The sequence below is a fragment of the Clupea harengus genome, chromosome 11 (genome assembly GCF_900700415.2).
Source record: "Clupea harengus chromosome 11, Ch_v2.0.2, whole genome shotgun sequence".
NCBI lineage: Eukaryota > Metazoa > Chordata > Actinopteri > Clupeiformes > Clupeidae > Clupea > Clupea harengus.
In genome coordinates, this window is record NC_045162.1 from 23,004,622 (window position 1) to 23,023,283 (window position 18,662).

Sequence of the window (18,662 nt, forward strand, 5' to 3'; positions counted from 1 at the left end):
CAAATAATAGATCAACACTGTTCATAAAAATCATATACACCCAAAATGGGGCCAAAAAATGCTATAATTCTTTATATCTGAGAGTAAAGATATCTCCCTCAAGGCGATGTAATGACAATTAGGCTTAAAAGAGAATCAACCATTCTGTTGGTTTTTAACCTATTTTAATATTATGCAGCCATCTAGTGCAAATTAGAAATATTGCAGCCAATTGCCCATTTGGTAATAGGTAATGATGTATTGCTTGCACATGAAATTCTGTGGCCCCAGATGTCGAAGTAAATGATGGGAAACTGGCATAATGGTTTAAAAGCTTGAGTAAAAACAACAGGAAAAAAACTGGCACCCGTGTTGAGCGTTTTCCCTATCTAACATCAGTCACAGTCAATTTGCCCCGCTGTTAAAATACTGACACAGTGAATGCAATATATAGATAGATAGAATAAAAAAACAAGGAGCTGGGGAAAACAGGAGTAAGAAACCAAATGAACACTGAAAAAAAAAACTGCTACATGATTTCTTTTTTGTTGTTCTTATTGTTTTTCTTTTTTTTAATGTCTGTCTCTTTAGAATGCAGTGACATCTGTGTTTGAAGTCACTGTGACATGGAGGCATCCTTTTTGCAGTTTTGGGAGGCAGAGATGAGAAGCTCCATTGAGGTGAATGAAATATCTCCTTATGAAATCTACATGAGTCTACAGAAAAGAGCCCGTTAGTTGTGACGTTGTGCAGTCAAAGGTCATTGTTCGAGAGGACATCGCTTTCCATTGTGGCCTTTGGGGAAAGGGGCAAATGGTTGCAAACAGGAAGTGAGGTTACTGGCTCGTCTATGTACGAAAATTTGAAAACAAACAGGATTGGCGGCTCTCTATTGAAACTGGTAGATGTCATGTAGAGGATGCCATTCTCTAGACCAGCAAAGGATCAGAGGGAGGTCATGATGTTGCGTAATGACAGCCCTCTTTAGTTCAGAGTTGACCACCACCAATGGCACACTCTCCAGTCTCTCTCCACCGTTAGGTGTGCACAGCGTCGCACGTTAGTGAACACAGATGTTTGGCTTGTTTGCGTGTGAGGGAGCTTGTGTGTGTGTGTGTGTGTGTGTGTGTGTGTGTGTGTGTGTGTGTGTGTGTAAACATGACATCACTACTCACGGGCTCCGCAACCCGGCTAGCCACTGTTCTCGCTGGAGGAGAGGAGGACGGAGGATGACATCGTGATGCTCAATTCCGACCGGACGTGCAGGATGGCTGGGCTCTCCCAGGCGACGGAGGCCGTGGAGCCAGCCGAGGAGCCGGCCCCCGCCCCGGCCCCGGCGCAGTCGCTGTAGTAACGCTCATCCTCAAGGCGCGTGTGGATGTGTGTGACGCTCCAGCAGCGGCGGACCACCGAGCGCACACGCACTTGCAGCCGTCCCGGGGGAGCACCGGCCCCCTCTCGCTCGCTCCCCCCCTGTCATACCTCACTCTCCAGGCTGGAGAAGTGTGCGGAGCCGCGACGCGAGCACAGGCTCTTGGCTTTGAGAGGGAGGTGCGGCGAGTAGAAGCGGCGGGGCTGGGGCACCGAGCGCAGTCTCTGATACTGGAGCTTGGCGCTGGCCGAGGCCTGGGCCCCCGAGCCTGGCCCGGGAGAGAGCACCGCTGGCGGGGACACAGAGGTGGACGAGGGAGGCGGGGGGATGGGCATGGGCAGGGAGGCGCTGCCGCTGGGGGAGAGCAGGGGCTGCGGGGGCGAGGGGGACGGTTGCGAGGGGTGCTCCCCCCCTAGCTGGGCTTGCTGTGTGCTAAGGTTGGACTGGCTGCTGGATTTGGGAGCATCCGGGGCGGGGGGTAAGGGTTTGGGGCGCATGCCCCCACTGAAGCTGTGGCAGTGGGGCAGTAGCTCCTCCTGGCTGTGGGAGGGGACGCTGCCACGTTTGGAGCGAGAGTGCGACCGGCCGTGGGGGTGCGGGGTGCACTGGACACAGGCTCCACCATCCAGCTGCCGGCCCCGGTCCCGAGCACGGCCCTTACCCTTCCCACGGGCCCTCTTCTCGCCCTTCATGGGCAGCTTATCCACCGACCAGTAGCGCCTAGGGGGTGGGAGAGCTGCTGGGGGAGGGGGCCACTGAGCACCCAGGCCTCCACTCCCGCCACCAGACCCCCACCCCACCCCTGCACCTGAACCCCAGACGTCTCCACTCACCCCCCACCCTTCTGACCTGCCCAGGATGGAGTCATCCCGACTGTTGATGCTTCCGCCTTTCTCCCTGGATGGGTATGTCCCAAAGAACCAGCCCCCTCCCCCAATGCCACTATTGCCCGCCACTCCACCGCCCTCCCAGTACCTCTCGAAGTGGCCAAACTCCCCCGAAGAGCCCTCGTCAGAATAGCTCTCCTCAGCCCTAACTCTGTCCCTCTCTGACTCCGACACCGCCCCTCTCCCTGTGCCCCTCACCCTCCCATCCACTCTCTGCCTTGTCCTCTCCCTCTGCTCTTCCTCCTCATCATCATCCTCTTCCTCCTCCTCCTCCTCTACCTCCTCCTCTGAGTCCCACTCATGGAAGGAGAGGCCCTCTCTGGTGTGTGCCCTGCCCCGCTCGTAGTGCATCAGCAGCGGCCGCCGCTCCCCTGCCCGGGCCTCGCCTTCCCTCTCCGGGCCTCCGCTCCGCCGGCGCTTGGCGGAGGGGAAGAGCGTGTGGAGGGAAGAGGGCGGCGATCCAGTGCCTGGGTCTGGGGCGGTCGTCCCTCCCCCGCTCACCCAGAACTTGACAGAGGCGGGCAGCTTGTTGAGGTTAGCGTAGCGCTTGCTGGACGAGCGCGGCCTGGAGTGCGAGTGTGAGCTCTTGGTTCTCCTCTCTCTGCTCCTGCCTCCACTTTCATCTCCTCTGTCACCTCCCTCCTCCTCTCCACCCTCTCTCCTCCCCCCTCGTTCCCTCTCTCCCTCCCATACTGAATCTCGGCTCTTCTCCCCGAATGTGCTGTGGTACTGAGTAGAGAAGGAGGAGTACTCGCCCTCTCGGTCTCCATCCCCCTCTCCCTCTCTCTCTCCCTCCGCATCTCCCTCCTCTGGCTCAGAGCGCTTGCTGGCGATGGATTTCTTCCTCCTCTTTGTCTTCGTGGCTTTCTTCTTCTTCTTCTTCTCCTTGCGACGCTTCCTCTCCTTCTCCCGCTCCCGCTCTCTCTCTTCCCTCTTTTTCCTCTTCTTGTTCTTTTTCTTCTTTTTCTTCTTCTCCCTCTCCTTTTCCCTCTCTTTCCTTCGCTTCTTCTCTCGCCTCCGCTCATCCGTGTCGCCGCTTCTGTCCCGCTCTCTCTCGCCCCAGCCAGCCCACCACTCCTGCAGCTGTGCCAGCTGGCTGCCACCCCTCTCCCTCTCCCTCTCTCGCTCCCTCTCGCGCTCCCTCTCTCCCTTGGGTGCCCGAGGCTTGCGAGGGGGCACAGGGGGCGCCGGCGGTCCGTGAGTGAGAGAGCGGGGAGACCGCTCTCGGTCTCGCTTCGCCGTGTGTACCTGCAGGAGGCTGGACTCTTCCGTCAGCTCGTCCAGATCCTCCTCCTCTTCGTCTTCCAAATCTCGGTCCCTGGTGCTCTGCGATGACGTGGTGGAGGTGGACGACGGAGAGGTGGAGCGGGAGGAGGAGGCAGAGGTGGTGGAGGACGTGGTGGAAGTGGAGGAGGAAGACGAGGTGGAGGTGTAAGGGAGGGATGCAGAGGGCGAGGGAGGGGTGTATGTAGGGGACACTGGAACAGGCACAGGGATTGGGAGAGGGGGCGAAGGCCGAACCCGCCTGCCCCCCGGTTCCCTCGCCCCGTCCCGGCTCCCGCCCCGACGGCCCAGGGGCAGGATGTTCTCGTACAGGGGGCCCCCCGGCTCTTTGGGCTTCTTGGGCCGCCGCTTCCTCCAGAAGGATGAGGGGAGAGGGGGAGATGGGTGCGGCAGTGGAGGGTTAGGGGCCAGTGGGCCGAGGGCCTGGCTCTTGTTAGGCAGCCGGGGGGTTCCCAAAGTTTTCACCCCCTTCCCCTGACCCCCTCCGCCGCCACTCACCACCACCTTCTTCCCCACCCCATGGTCCATGCTCTTCTCCTGGTAGTAAGCCACCGTGGCTGGGGGTGGCTGGGGGTGGCCCCTGGGGATTGTTTTGGGGGTCTGGGAGCCTGTCTGCTGTTCCACACAGGGCCCCAGTCCCTCAGGGTCAATGGGTCCGTAGTAGCGCTTATATCCATCCAGCCCTGATCCCGCTGCTCCTCCTGCTCCTCCTGGACCTCCTGTCCAAGCTGTGGGCACTTTCTGGGGGTAGGACGTCATCTCGGTCATGCCTCCTCTCACCCCCAGGGGGGCAGGAGCGGTTGAAGTTTTAGGAAGCCTCCACCGGTCCACCACAGCCAGCCGGCGGTCGGGCCGTGGCAGGAAGGTGGAGCAGGGCAGAGGGGCACCCATGAGGGGAGGGTTGGAGGGTCCCATGCCAGCCCCGGAGTGTACCCCAGTGGGAGGGGAGCCGGGAAGGGGAGTTTTATACGATGGTGGAGGCTGCTGTGGCTGCTGCTGTTGAGGGGGCTGCTGCTGCTGGGCCATGGCGATGGCCGGGTTAGCAACTGCTGCAGGGATGATGTGGGAAGGAGGCTGGACCTGTACCACAGAGGGGTTATGATGGATGGGGACTGGGACTTTAGATCCGCACTGTACGGTCTCATCCACAAAGCTGCAGCAGCTGTACATGCCCTGCATAAGAGAAGCAGAGAAAGGTGGGAGATGGAGAAAACACCGTTAGAGACTAGAGATAGAGATCTACCAGCTCAGCTGCATTTCCGTCCCGCAGCAAATAAATAATTCTCACCTATCGATTCTAGGCCTGGCAGAGATTTCCCTAGCAAAGGATTAAAATTTAATTTGGCGGGATTAGAAGACAAGAAGTCTCTTTGGCCAATAAACCAGCAGTCACGCGCCTGAGCGCCCTCCTCTTGTAGCTGCACAGCCCTCTGCACGATCAATACGTCAGTACGCATTCCCACCTCCCCCCACCCTCCTCCCCCTCTTCCCAGCTCTCTCACCCTGCTGACGGCCAGGAGGAAATCCAGCTTGCCCGATTCACCCATGCCGCTCATGCAGTGGCGCAGCTTCCAGTAGACCAGGTGCTCCCACGCGAACACCAGCAGGCTCATGCCCATGGCCACCAGCAGCATGTAGAAGACGCCCGCCATGTTGTCGATGTCCAGCTTGGAGCTCATCACCTCTATCTTGTCGTTGTGGCAGATGCCCGAGAGCCAGAGGCGCTCCAGCATCTCAATCTCATCTGGCCCAGAGGGAGAGGGAGAGAAAGGGGGGGAATATGAGACCATGATTAGGGTGGCTGGAGCAGCTGGGGAAATGACAGACACGAGACTGGCCAAAGGACAGGTGTGAGATACGGTGTTATCATGGAGCCAGGGTGCTTTATTGGGTGTTGCAAAATAATACTGATGTTGTGGTTGCAGTGGAGGACGGCAAGGTGAAGGATAGCGATGAGGATGAATAGAGGACTGGTCCACACACACATACAAACACACACACACACACACACACACACACACACACACACACGTAAAGCATAAAGGCTGGCATGGCTATCGAGCTGGGGGATCAGAAGTCAAGCTGTAGCTGATTGGTTAAGACCCAACGGCAGAAAAAGACAATAAAGACAGGGGTTATTCATTAAAACGCCTCAGTGGGCCCTGTTTGTTTGCCATCTCCAAGTACTTAAGATATTAGAGGTTGGCGGGTCAAACGCCTCAGAAGTGGGACACTGCATCCGTCACCATGGGTTAGACAAGGTGACGAGATATTAGTCACGGGGGTGGGGATCACACTAGCTAATCATACAAGGGCACAGAGGGCAACATTTATTAGCAGTAAAGGTGAAGGCAAGCCTGTTTGTCTAACCTCTTGAAGGATTGGGGGGAAGATCAAGCTGAGACTACAAACCAGCGAGAGGCAAGGAGAGGTGCAAAGGGCCGCAGGCAAGAGGAGCCCAGTCTCTGCATTACAATCTTTTCATATCCTATCTGTGAGCGCTGGAATGGTACTGAGGAGGAGAGGAGAGATAGACCAGGAGCGAATGAGATTCACTCCCCCCCCCCCTGCTCTCGCTGTTGGTGAATTGTGCTGAAGGGAATGAGGGGATGGGGGGGGGAAGAAGCACTAAAATGGAAGAAGAGAGAAAGGCTGAGATTGTCTCATTATGACAAACAGCAGGGCCTCCCCTCTTCAGTGTGGAGAGAGGAGAGGGTGGTCTCAAGAGAAGAGGGGATAGGGAGGAAAGCTGCACTGATAACTATGGAGAGCGAAAAGTGATAAAGAGAAGATAAGAGGAAAAAAACAGGTAGTAAAACTGCTCTAGAAGGTGTGTGTGTGTGTGTGTGTGTGTGTGTGTGTGTGTGTGTGTGTGTGTGTGTGTGTGTGTGTGTGTGTTGGTCTGAGTGTGTGGGAGCTTGTGTGTTTGTGTGTCACTGAGGGAAAGACGACTGTGTAAACACCAAGTCCACAAGAGCCACCTTGGAGAGAGTGAATACAAATAAAGTTGGGAGGTAAGGAGGAGCAGGAGAATAAGAAATAGTGTCAGAGCAGAGGGAGAGACTAAAACAAACGGAAGAGGAAGGGGAGATCATAATCATTTAATTGTGGAGGAAGGTGGTCAGCCTCTTGATGGTGTGGGTGTGCGTGCGTGCTTGCATGTGTGGATGTGTGTGTGTGTGTGTGTGTGTGTGTGTGTGTGTGTGTGTGTGTGTGTGTATTTAAGTGAATGTGACTGTGTGTGCGTATGCAGTGTCTACACTTGTGGTTGGGGTTGGAGAGATGTGGTTGCTGGACCCTGGAGACTCTCGATATCCTGTTCTTGATCAACGGAGCACCAAACAAGGCCATCCTTGTCAAGCGTGTTCAGCCAGCTCATTTACATGACAATTCATGACAGCACAGCCCCTTGTATACACAGCATCTGAATGACATACATTACAGGGGGTTGTCCTTGAATTAAATGGGTGAATCCCATTACGAGAGCATACAGATCGTCGCTTTACCGAAAAAAAGTCAGATCAACAGAACGTTACATCAATAGCAACAAAACACCCCCCTGCAAATGTTATTTACTACCGCGTGACATAAATGTTCACAGATAAAAGAAATATCTCTGCCTATTCTGTCCCCATCAATCCCAAACACTGATACAAGATTTCCACTAAGACACATGATACATGTGACAGAATTCAAACCAGTCCTCCCATATAGTGTGCATATACACGCCACGCCTGAAAATATCCAACAAGTATACCGTCTACATGGCAGTTATCTTCATCTGGTACAGAAAGCACGCTGCAGATTATGTGCTGTGTGCTGATATGTACACTATGGAGACTCCATACAGAGGGGTTCCATTCTGTGTGTTGATACTGCGCCATAATGAATCTCCTGTAATTTTCAATCAGCATCTTGCTGGCAGTATTTCCCGTCTGCCACATAAAGCACTCTGCCCTGCTGATGTAGCAGCATCATGCCGCTCTCAATCCTCCCGCCTGCTGCATGGTCCCGCCAATTAGAATGACAAAAAGGATTTCATCCATTCATTCAGTCAGTGTCAACCACTTCAGCCTGGCTCTTCTCTCAGCCTGGCGAGGCATGCAAACCATACCTTCACCACATTTTTTGGCTGTTTTTTGAAAGCTGGCATTCAATATTGTTGGCAGCGCAATGTGTGGACAGTTCACTGCAGGGTCAGACTGGATGTGCCGGACTAGAGGCGATGCGCTTTCTAGGTAATGCTCAACATTTGTAATCCCTCCAGCTAATAGTGCACCATTAGCATCCGCGGCTAAATATAAAGCCCACTGCGTTCGGGGGATTTAAAGGTAACGCAAGGACAAAATCAACACAAACGTTTCCCGTTCATTTCCCATGTAAAGCCGTTCTCTCGCGCAGTGTTGTTTAACGAGGGTGTTAGTGAATCGAACCTGGCACCAAATTGGCACAATGACTGCCTGAGTGGCTCGAGAGGAACCTGGCAGCTGTGTGGGGGGCTTTGTCTCACCCGCCATGACCAAAGAGGATTTAAAGCACACACCCAAACAGAGTGCCCAGTCGAGACAATACACGCTGCGCGTGTGGCGAGCTGTGCAAATGACAATTAAAGTGGGCGCCATCAGACGGCCACAGCTGCACCCAATCAGCTGTGCACCAACGCAACAAATCTTCACTCCTCGGTCCAGCTCGGTGCGTTATGACAGGAGGGCCACGGTTACACCAGGCCACACCGAGCATGGAAACGCTGGCAATCGCCTTGTTAGGCTTACCCAAGTGTGCCCATACGTGACCACCATTTGTTTCCTCAAGAAAACAAACAAACATATGTCTACAAAAGAAATACATCGAAAATGAGGCTTCTCTGTTGTACCAACACACATCCCACCTCCACTCCAACCCCACACACTCACAGACACCTCACACACGCTTATTAGCACGTTTTCATTTTTGCTTTGCGCTCACACTTCAGCGGCTCGTTCTCACTCTCTTTCACACTGACCCCTTCTCACCCTTGCATTCCCCCCCTCTCCCCCCACCACCACCCACCACCCCTTTCCCAGTTAATCTGTGATTACTATGGCGGCACTAGCACACATGGTGGGATGATCCTGTCGAACAAAGCGACCTTGAAGCCAAGCCTTTTTCTTTCAGCCATCAGAAAGAGGAGAGCAACAGACACAGAGACGGCGCGGTCCTCACAATGACAAAAAAAAAGAAAGCGAAGGAAGTTGAGAAAGAACAAGATATCAATACACACACAATGACAGAGAGGGAAACTGAGACAGGAACAAGAACATTTAGAGATTAAGAGAGAAAGACGTGGAGAGTGAAATGGAAATAAAGAGAGAGAGAGAGAGAGAGAGAGAGAGAGAGATAGGAACATTTTACATTTCAGCCTCAGGCTCCTGTCTTGTTAAACTCAGCGTTCCATCTTTTTCAGTGACTTTGGCCCCATGTCCTCACCCTCCATTGCTAATCTCTGCAAGCCTGCCCCAGCCCTCCTCCTCCTCCCCTCCCTCCTTCCTCTTCCTCATTCCAGCCCCTGTCAGAGCCCTCACCGTCTCCCACCAGCTGCAGCAGGGCCAGGTCCACAGGTCTCTTCCAGCGGGAGTTCTTGATCAGGGCGATGCCGTAACCCGTGGTGGCGAAGACCTTCCCCGACCCGATGGTCATCACCTTGCAGCCCTCGTCCTTCCTGGCCATGTAGTTGAGCACGGCCGCGTCGTAGATGAACGCGTCCAGCTTCCTGCGTGGGGCAAGCAGAGGACAGTCAGAGCAGACAGAGGAAGAGTGGAGAAGTATGCTAAACGGAGCGAGTAGGGAAGAGTGGAGAAGTATGCTAAACGGAGAGAGTAGGGAAGAGTGGAGAAGTATGCTAAACGGAGAGAGTAGGGAAGAGTGGAGAAGTATGCTAAACGGAGCGAGTAGGGAAGAGTGGAGAAGTATGCTAAACGGAGAGAGTAGGGAAGAGTGGAGAAGTATGCTAAACGGAGCGAGTAGGGAAGAGTGGAGAAGTATGCTAAACGGAGAGAGTAGGGAAGAGTGGAGAAGTATGCTAAACGGAGCGAGTAGGGAAGGGTGGAGAAATATGCTAAACGGAGAGAGTAGGGAAGAGATGCAGAGGTAAGGTGACAGGAAGAGGGGGGTGGGGTGGGGGTAGAGTGAGAATGGGATTTAAACGGAGCCACACGTGCACACACACAGGTAGGGAGATAAACGGGGGAGCCACCCAGTCACACACGCACGCACACAGCAGCAGGGTGAGGAAATAGGAATGAGAATTAAGGGAAGAGCAAGAGGGAAGCAAGGCACGTGTGTGTGTGTGTGTGTGTGGGGTGTGTGTGTGTGTGTGTGTGTGTGTGTGGGTGTGGGGTGTGTGTGTGTGTGTGTGTGTGTGTGTGTGTGTGTGTGTGGGGTGTGTGTGTGAGTGTGTGTGTGTGTGTGGGGTGTGTGTGTGAGTGTGTGTGTGTGTGTGTGTGTGTGTGTGTGTGTGTGTGTGTGTGTGTGTGGGTGTGTGTGTGTGTGTGGGTGTGGGTGTGGGTGTGTGTGTGTGTGGGTGTGGGTGTGGGTGTGGGTGTGTGTGTGTGTGGGCGGAGCAAGGGCAAGAGAGGGAGTGAGAATGTGAGATAGGATGGAGAGAAAGAGAGATGGAGGCTGCAAGAGAGAGGGCACAAGCAAGTGAAAGCATCTCATGTTGTGGCACTTTAAATCTGACGGTGAACAGGGCCGTGGGAAGAGATAGCAGGAGGGAGATGACAGAGGCTTAGGAAGAGTCAACTCTCGAGGATTAAACAGTCACAATACACACACACACATCCACACACACACACACACACACACACACAATCACACACACATCCACACACACACACACACACACACACACACACACACACACACACATCCACACACACACACACACAATGAGAGAAAGGAAAGAGAGAGTGTGAAAAAGGAAAGGAAACAGAGGAGAAGAACATGTGAGAGAAACACGTAAAGATGGAGAGATGGCGAGAGAGAGAGAGAGAGTGACAGGAAGTCAGTAGGAGACCTAATGGAGGTGAGAAGAGCGTGATGGGAAGTGAGGTCACACTGATGTTGAGAGACGTGGCGCTGAAGCACACACCCAGACTTGAGGTTGACGATAGCCTCCTCCACGCCCTTCTGGTTATATTTAACCATGTACTGGTGCATGTCTGGATAATTACTGCGGATGTTCTTCTCCGTACTGCCGTTAGGAACCGTCCCAAATTGCAGAGGGGGGTACTGCTCTGTGGGGTGTTGGAACTGAGATCGAGAGGAAGAGAAAAAAAAGAGGGAGAAGGACAGAAAGATAGAAGTAGTGATGGAGAAGGGAGAGATGAAGACAGGAGGAGAGAGAAGCCATTATTGCAGTTATTGTTATTGCTGGTCCTCTTCATTATTTTGCTATTGATTGCGCTCTTCACACTGGCAGCCCAATTGTAAATTGGCGTGCCAATAAAGCTTGATTAATATAGAAAGACGGACAAATGCCAGAGAGCAACAGAGAGAGAGAAAGGAAAAGAGAGGAAGAGAGAGAGAGAGAGAAGGAAAGAGAGAAGCATGCAGGGATTACACAGAAAAGGGGATTGTGACATGTTCTCAAAGCACTGCAGACCCTAAATAGCTGTGTTTCTATCAGGAAGCCTGAAGGATCCTGGGAAACCACAGCCTCCCATCATCTCTTCCAGTGCAGTGACTCACAGATCCCCCCCCCCCCCCCCAAACACACACACACACACACACACACACACACACATCCAATCACCATAACATCAAACGCAGACCCCATAGCATGCCACTGGTCATGAATCAACCAGCCACCCACTCACCAACACAAACATCACTCCATACTAAACAAAAATGAATTGAAAATTGAACCTCAGTCCCACCATCACGTTGCTATAAAAACCAAGCGTTCAGGAGAATCACCGTGGGATCAAGGATGAGAGCGCCCAGAGAGAGAGAGCGTGGCACATGGAGCATGTTCCGTCCCTGAAATGAGACACCATTGGAAGTGGTCCACGAGGCGCCTAGCCCGTTTCACGCGGAAGTACTAGGGGTCAATCCCAAGGGGAAATTTATCCAGGCTAAATTGGAATTGTAATACAGTCGGAGCAACAGGTTAATACATTGTTAATAGCTTGCTGGTGTCTCTCTAGAGAAATGACTGTGCAAGGCTAGCATGGTTTGAGAAGACGGCTTAGCCAGAGTGCTACAAAAACATACCTCAGCACCTACATGCTTATGACTCATTCATTACTCCACTGAATTCCAACAGAACAGGCAATTGCGCATGTGACATTGGTCCCATTCTAGTGCCATTAAAATTGTTATTCAAATAGGATGCAGGGGGAACGTCCTCAGGGATTTGCCAACATCGTCTCTAAAAGTGTTTTTGCCGGCACTACATATCTATCTGAACAACTGTGAATCTTTCTTTCTCTCCCTCTCCCTCTCACACTCTCCCTCTCGCACACATACACGCGCACGCATGCACGCACACACACACACACACACACACACACACACACACACACACACGCACACACACACGCACACACACGCACTCTCTCTATAACTTACCTTCCTGTCGCTAAGGCCAGACACTGTATCAATGTACTCTTCTTGGATCATGAAGGCAGCCAGGTTGGCAGTGTAGCTGGCCAGGAAGATTACCGCAAAGAAGGCCCAGACCAGTACCATGATCTTACTGGTGGTGCCCTTGGGGTTCTCCACAGGCACAGAGTTGTTGAAGACAATGGCCCAAAGAAGCCAGACGGACTTCCCTATGGTGAACTTAGAACCTCCAGGTTCTACAGAAGACAGATAAGAAAGTGTGAGTGAGAGAGTGAGTGAGTGCGTGAGTGAATGAGTGAGTGAGTGAATATGAGTGGGTGAGAGAGTGTGCAAACAAGTGAATTTGTGAGGTGAATGGGTGAATTTTGGGCAAACAAGTGAGACTCTGAGAAACTCTCAGCTTTCAACAGTGCAACTTGAAATACCCTTGAACGGAGACGTTACCTTCCTTATTTGTAAGATCTTCAAAACGAAGCGCTTCATCTGCGTTACCCCTTCAGTATTAGCAAAAGGAGGCAAAGAGGTCAATTCTCAAATAATACTACTCACCATAGTGCTACATAAGAAATGTGACTTAAATTATAGTAGAAAACTAATTGAATATTGGAACACCATATGAACATTCTGCAGAATATTCTGCCCTGACTGCCAAGGATTAAAATATTGGTTTCTGCTTTGGGTTTTTCTACAGTATTTGTCACTTCAATATCATTAATGAAACTTGCCAGTTCCACCAATAGATCTCTGCCACGGAATTCTCACAGCCATTGATATGCTGTAAACACTGCCTTGCGGAGTTGAAAAAGAAGATGAATTAGCTGTTTTGAACTAGTCTGTGATGAACCTGTTGACACCTGCAACATCTTCACAACCTTTATGTTTGATCACTGAAACTGAAGATGAGTTCACTGGTGCCAGAAGGATTTATGTGGTCTTCTAATGCTGCTATTTTTAGCTGCTGTTCAAAGAGAGCATCAGCACCTATTGTAATGGAACGGGCAGTTTTTCTTTTCCTGTTGACTTAAAGAGGTTAACTTCAGGGACCATAGCTTCAGGCTTGGAACTGCATCAAGCTTTTCTCCCTGAATTTGCATCGCTATTAATCACTTCAGACGCTGCAGCAGAAACTGTGGTGGCAATGCAGAGAATATTGATCGTCAAAGTTTTCACATGGCATGTTTACAAAGCCACTGGGCACATTTTCTAAACAGAGTTTTGCAAAGTTTCGCAGCTGCATTTAGACCTGCCACAAAAAAAAAGTGATTTGTTGTCTGTTGTCGCCAGCGTCAATACTGAGAATACTGAAGTTGAATTGAGTGTCCTGTTGAACCCTCCTGTTTCAGGAGAGAAGATGCTGTAATGGTTACATCAAGTGTGCATCCTCTTGACTCTTCTTTTCATTTGATTTTCATTGTGTGCATTTCCTTTTCTTTATTACCAATGTTTGTTCAAGCAGAAAAAAAAGAGTTTCTCTCAGATATGCCACAGAGCGCGCTCCCAGGTTACACCAGCTGAAATTTGACGTCCCTTCACGGCCAGCGGGAGAACAAAGGCGATTTCACCATGTGTGCGTCAGTGGGAGGAGAGACAGTCGGGCACTGCTCAGAGCCTCAGACTTTCTCTCCTGGTTTTATCTCAGGGTGACACAAGAGTTGTCTGTGCTGCTCAGCCCTGGAGCTTGTTCAGGCATCCGTGGCTATGCAAATCTGCTCACTCTCCACATTCCCCCTCTGCCAGCAAAATGCTGGTGTTTATATCTGGCTATGCAATGCAGGGTCTCTCCTGCTGTCGCCACTGCTTGACAGTGGCCATAAAACTGCCAGAAAGTTGACAGGCCAGCAACATTCCCTGCCTAGCCCTTCAATCACTAAAAAGGCACTGAGCATTTCTGTCTTGCTGCTGCAGATTTTTCAATTCTATTCAAAATAATATATATATATATATATAGGCATCAGGCATACAATAAAACGTCTGAAATTTAGAAAAATCTGAATGTGGAATAAAGTTCCTCCATAAAAGATGGATACGGAGGATCCAGGATGGGGTAAGAGCAGAGCGGAAGGATGAAGGGAGAGAGATAAATGGGAAGATGGACTATGAGGGAGAGGCGTACATAAAAACCATGGGAGCAAAAACCTGCAGTGTTAAATTATACATAGCTTTCTGTAAAGTAAGAAAGGGGGTCTGCAGACCAGCGAATAAATAAGCAAATGATAAATTCAGGCCAAGTGATGAATGTTGTTATTGGCCTCTTCCACAAACACGCCTCACACTGCTGGACAGCTCTGTTCATACTGCTGTATTTGAGCTGCAAAGAAGGCTGTTTCGACGTGGCCATCATTTGAGTTACGTGATCAAGTCGCTCTGTGGAAACAGCATGACCACCAAAATTGATGACCACTCACTTTTGGCACTCTGAAGGCTGCGGTTGTAGCCGACTGGGCTGAGGAACTCAAAGATGAAGACGGTCACCGCAACTACCGTCAGGCACATGACAAACATCATCACCCACACAGCTGGACTGTAAGGCTCTGGAAGGGTGAAATAAAAGAAGAGGAAAATGTGTATTTCAATATCTCTCAAACGTATATAGCACTCTGATATATTTCATGAGGCTCTGTAAGGAAAGACAGGAAGAGGAATATTTGTCAGCTATCCTTTTTTGTTCCCATCTATTCATATGATTAACAGGATAACATTGACATTAACAGTGCCAGTTTCATATGATCCACCATATCATGCAGGTATATCAATGACAACAATCAAACATCTTACAACTTATCTTAACAAAACACTGCTTAGATAAGAGGCCTCGGGGTGGTTGACTATCCAGACCTAATTTATTGTCACTCCTGTCACTCACCAAGGAAGGCAGAAGGGGAAACCGTGCCGTTGCTACGGGGGATCATGACACTGATGCCAGTCTCCACAAAAGGTACTGAGAAGTCCACCACCTCTGATCTCTCCTCGTTGATGGTGAGAGAGCCGATGGCCATATCAGCACGCTTATACACCACCTAGCTCAGAAAATCATAAGCCATTTCTGTATCATTTCAGTTTTAAAATGTACACCTCTATGGTTTACTCAGGACAGGAAAAAAAAGGGGGTTATGTGGTATCCAACTTAGAGCAGAAACTGGTGATTACATATCATTACAATAATCTATCCCATCAAAAAAGCCTTGAAACACATTTACACCTGATACCTAAAATGATTTAGCTCTTTTTTTTTATTTAATAGGCACATTCATGCATTAATACAGAAACATCAATGTAGAGAATGCATTTCCCTTCCTCATTTAACCCACATGTTAAGTGAAACGACTTAGCTTAACAATTTTCTCTACAATCCCGTTCGATCTCATCTCAAGTGAGTGCTGGAGTCGGCACAGCACTAAGCAAGATTGGGGCCTTTCTTCACAACTTAACAAGTTAACTGAGGTCATTGATTCGATAATAAATCAAGCCACCTGGCTTCATTTGTCAATATCACTGGCCAATTAAAAAAGCCTATGGACCCTGTCCTAAAGTCCACCAAGAGTAAAAAAAAAAAAATGGTTTATCTCTATTAAACGAGACCTGAGAACCCCTTTCAGCAATCTGGAATAAGGAGAGCTATTTTCAGTGGAGCTGCTGCTGCAACTTTTCCAGCTCTTAGTGAATACGCCTGCCTGTGCGTCAAGCTGCTATACAAGTCAAATCCTGGTGAGGCCTTTGGGCTATACCGTAAAAAAAAAATCAAAGAGGGAGAAAAAAAATTAGCCTGAGAAAATAACCTTTAGCCTGAGTCTCTGGGGGCGTGCTGTCACGTCATTGGACAAGGATCTGCAGATCTGCAGGAAAGATGCTAAAAGAGGCTGCGAGTGTGCCGGTAAAAAGAGCTGCTTCCGATTCCCTAGCAACCGCCTTAACCAAGTCTACCCCAGGGGTGTGAAAATCTCAGCGGGAATTCTCTCACAAAACAACAGCCCCCCTGCTCCTCGCACACAGGAGACTGCCATCGTATCCAAGAGAGAACCGACAAACTGAGAAAAAACTGAGATTTGTGTGTGTGTATGTGTGTGTGTGTGTATGTGTGTTTGTCTGAGTGTGTGCGTGCATGTCTGTGTGCGTCTTCATATGTGTGTATGTGTGTGAAAAGTGAGAGAATGAGAGAGAGAGAGACAGAGAGAGAGACAGAGAGAGAGAGAGAGAGAAAGTAAGAGTGAGAGAAAGAGAGTTTGAAAGAGCACATAGGCCATCATTAGTGTCTCATAACTCTCCTGTGAGCAGACGCGTGGTATTTCACTGGTAGTCCCGGAGGCTCCTCCAAACCAGCAGAGAATGCAGCCTACCCAGAGGACTCAGTGCAAAGACAACAAACATGCCAACAGCGGGGTCAGTTGTACACTGTATGACAACATGTGGTAATTAGCATAGGTCCAAAGAACCAGCCTAAACTCACAGCTGAGACTCAATAGTCCACCCTGGACTGACTGCCTCTCTAGTCAAGGCCCATTATACACCAACAAGCCAGTGTGCCCAGCCCTGCTCTTCTCTTGACAGCACATCACTCCTTCAAACTCCATTATTGTCTTACCTCTCCCACCATGCCGTTCCAGACACCATCAATCTTCTTCCCATGCTTGCCATTCGTGACCAGGTAGAGATCATAGGTGAAGCCCACAATCCTGGCCAAGCGCTTGAGGATATCGATGCAGAAGCCCTTGCAGCATTGCTTTACAGGGGCCACCCCCTCCTGGAGGGTACTGAGATAGGAGCAGAAGAGGCAGATTAATGAATAATGAGTATAGTTGGGGAGGTTGAAAAGGAAACAAGGAAGACTGCACACAAAAAAAACAAGTTGAGGGGAAAGGAAAGAGGTGGAAGCCAACAGCGAACAACTGTGGAGAATTGCAATAAGGGCAGGTGACTGGGCAGAGAAGAGAGAGAGAGAGAGAAAAGCAGATTAAAAGGGAGGTAGAGAGAGATGGAGTAGAACCTGCAAACTAAAAAAAAAGGAATGTCGCTTTAAAGAGGGACAAGAAGTTCACTCTCCTTATTTGTGTGAACTAAAGAACAGCAGAACAATGGGAGATTTGGAAATATGATAGAGAGAATAGATAGAAATATACGAAAATGGCTATTTAGCTCCATGAAACCCAACATGGCCACCAACATGTTCCATGGGCTAAGAGTGATAGATTACATCATGACCTACACCTGGGAGGAGGTGCCCAGAGGAGTCAAAGAAATAAACGAGCGAGAATGACAAGTTGATTGAAATGGTACTAGAGGTTTACACAGCCCCAAACCCCCTGCAGTGTGACCTGACATTGAAGGGCAGAGGCAAAAAGATGGAAAATAAAATAATGGAGCTGAAGCCGGATTGAAAGGAAATAACCCTTACCATTTCAGACAATCTTGAGAAATATTATATATATATATATATAGATAGATAGATAGATTGAGAGGCAGAGATAGTGCCCTAAAACCCATCTTTCCTCTCTTCTTCACACTCAGTAGCTACAAGGGACAGACATAATGGTGGAACGGACAGCGAAAAAAACAAAAGGTGACTGATCAATGATTGAAAATCTGCTGGAGAGCAAGTCTTTGTCTCTGACCCATCTTAGCAGGACAGCGGCTCGGGGCCAAAGAGCAGAAAGGCAGCTGATAGATTACAAGGGTTCTGACCTGGTATTGAGGGACCGTCGGCACGGGACGGAATCTCGAATGCAGGAGCCCGAGGCGGCGTCGGCCAGCTCCACGATGACAAACGGACGCTCCTCCAGAGTGACCACGTGCAAGTGCTGGGCGTCATCGGGGGGCTGCAGAAACTGACCATAGCGGGACAAGGTGTGGTACCGCAACCGCAGCGCTCCATTCTCCCATGATCCTACCTAGGGGCAGACATAGCAAGGCTCAGCGCTTGACTTGTACTGTGTCTGCAACACCCACCCCACATGCTGTTATGGAAATGGCCTAATCACACCACAGTCAAAGGTCAGATGGGGGCTCAACTCATTTCAACTGCAATGTGGAAGAAGCGCAAGGCCATTGCAGGGAGTCATTACCTAACAAGGTCCTGTATTCTGTGGCTGGCGAGTGCAGCTCTACATTCGGAGGCAGTGAAAAATGAGCAGTGTTTTCCTGCAGTTCTCTCCTTGGGCGCTCTGTTGGGGGACTTTGGGTGTTTCACTAAGTGCTGTGTGACAGTGAAAGGTCACGGTCTTTTTTCCCAGAGACAGAAAGCAAGGGGGGTCAAATGGGCACATGGCAAGGGAGAAACGTAGTGTTCCATTATTTCAGTCGGAGACGGAGCTTTTGGAGGTCTGTCAGAAGGGCACTGCTGTATATTGCAGGGTATGACGTAAACAACTGCTGAACAAAACAATTCAAATTAAGACTTCTCTCATTATATTTACAATATTTTAGGCAAAGTTTCCCTTTTTTAATTTTTTTTCATTCTGTACAGTGTCTCCCCTAAAGTTAACTTACCTGGTTAAGCAAGACTACAACAACGTCAATGCCATGGACTAAATACTCAGTGAACT

General features: G+C 50.2%; 1 protein-coding gene across 2 annotated transcripts in view; it reads right to left on the reverse strand.

Moving 5' to 3' along the window:
* Positions 1-516: 516 nt before the first annotated feature.
* Positions 517-18,662, reverse strand: part of LOC105894600 (glutamate receptor ionotropic, NMDA 2D) — a 63,035-nt gene continuing 44,889 nt past the window's right edge. For both annotated transcript variants that reach the window (XM_031576311.2, XM_042709144.1), the window contains 9 exons: positions 17,803-18,008; positions 16,706-16,874; positions 14,990-15,143; positions 14,532-14,657; positions 12,133-12,362; positions 10,652-10,812; positions 9,084-9,271; positions 5,025-5,266; positions 517-4,695 (listed from right to left, as the gene is read on the reverse strand). In XM_031576311.2, the coding sequence (XP_031432171.1) occupies positions 1,456-4,695; positions 5,025-5,266; positions 9,084-9,271; positions 10,652-10,812; positions 12,133-12,362; positions 14,532-14,657; positions 14,990-15,143; positions 16,706-16,874; positions 17,803-18,008 (4,716 nt within the window). In that variant the 3' untranslated portion in view covers positions 517-1,455. The remainder of the gene's footprint in view (positions 4,696-5,024; positions 5,267-9,083; positions 9,272-10,651; positions 10,813-12,132; positions 12,363-14,531; positions 14,658-14,989; positions 15,144-16,705; positions 16,875-17,802; positions 18,009-18,662) is intronic.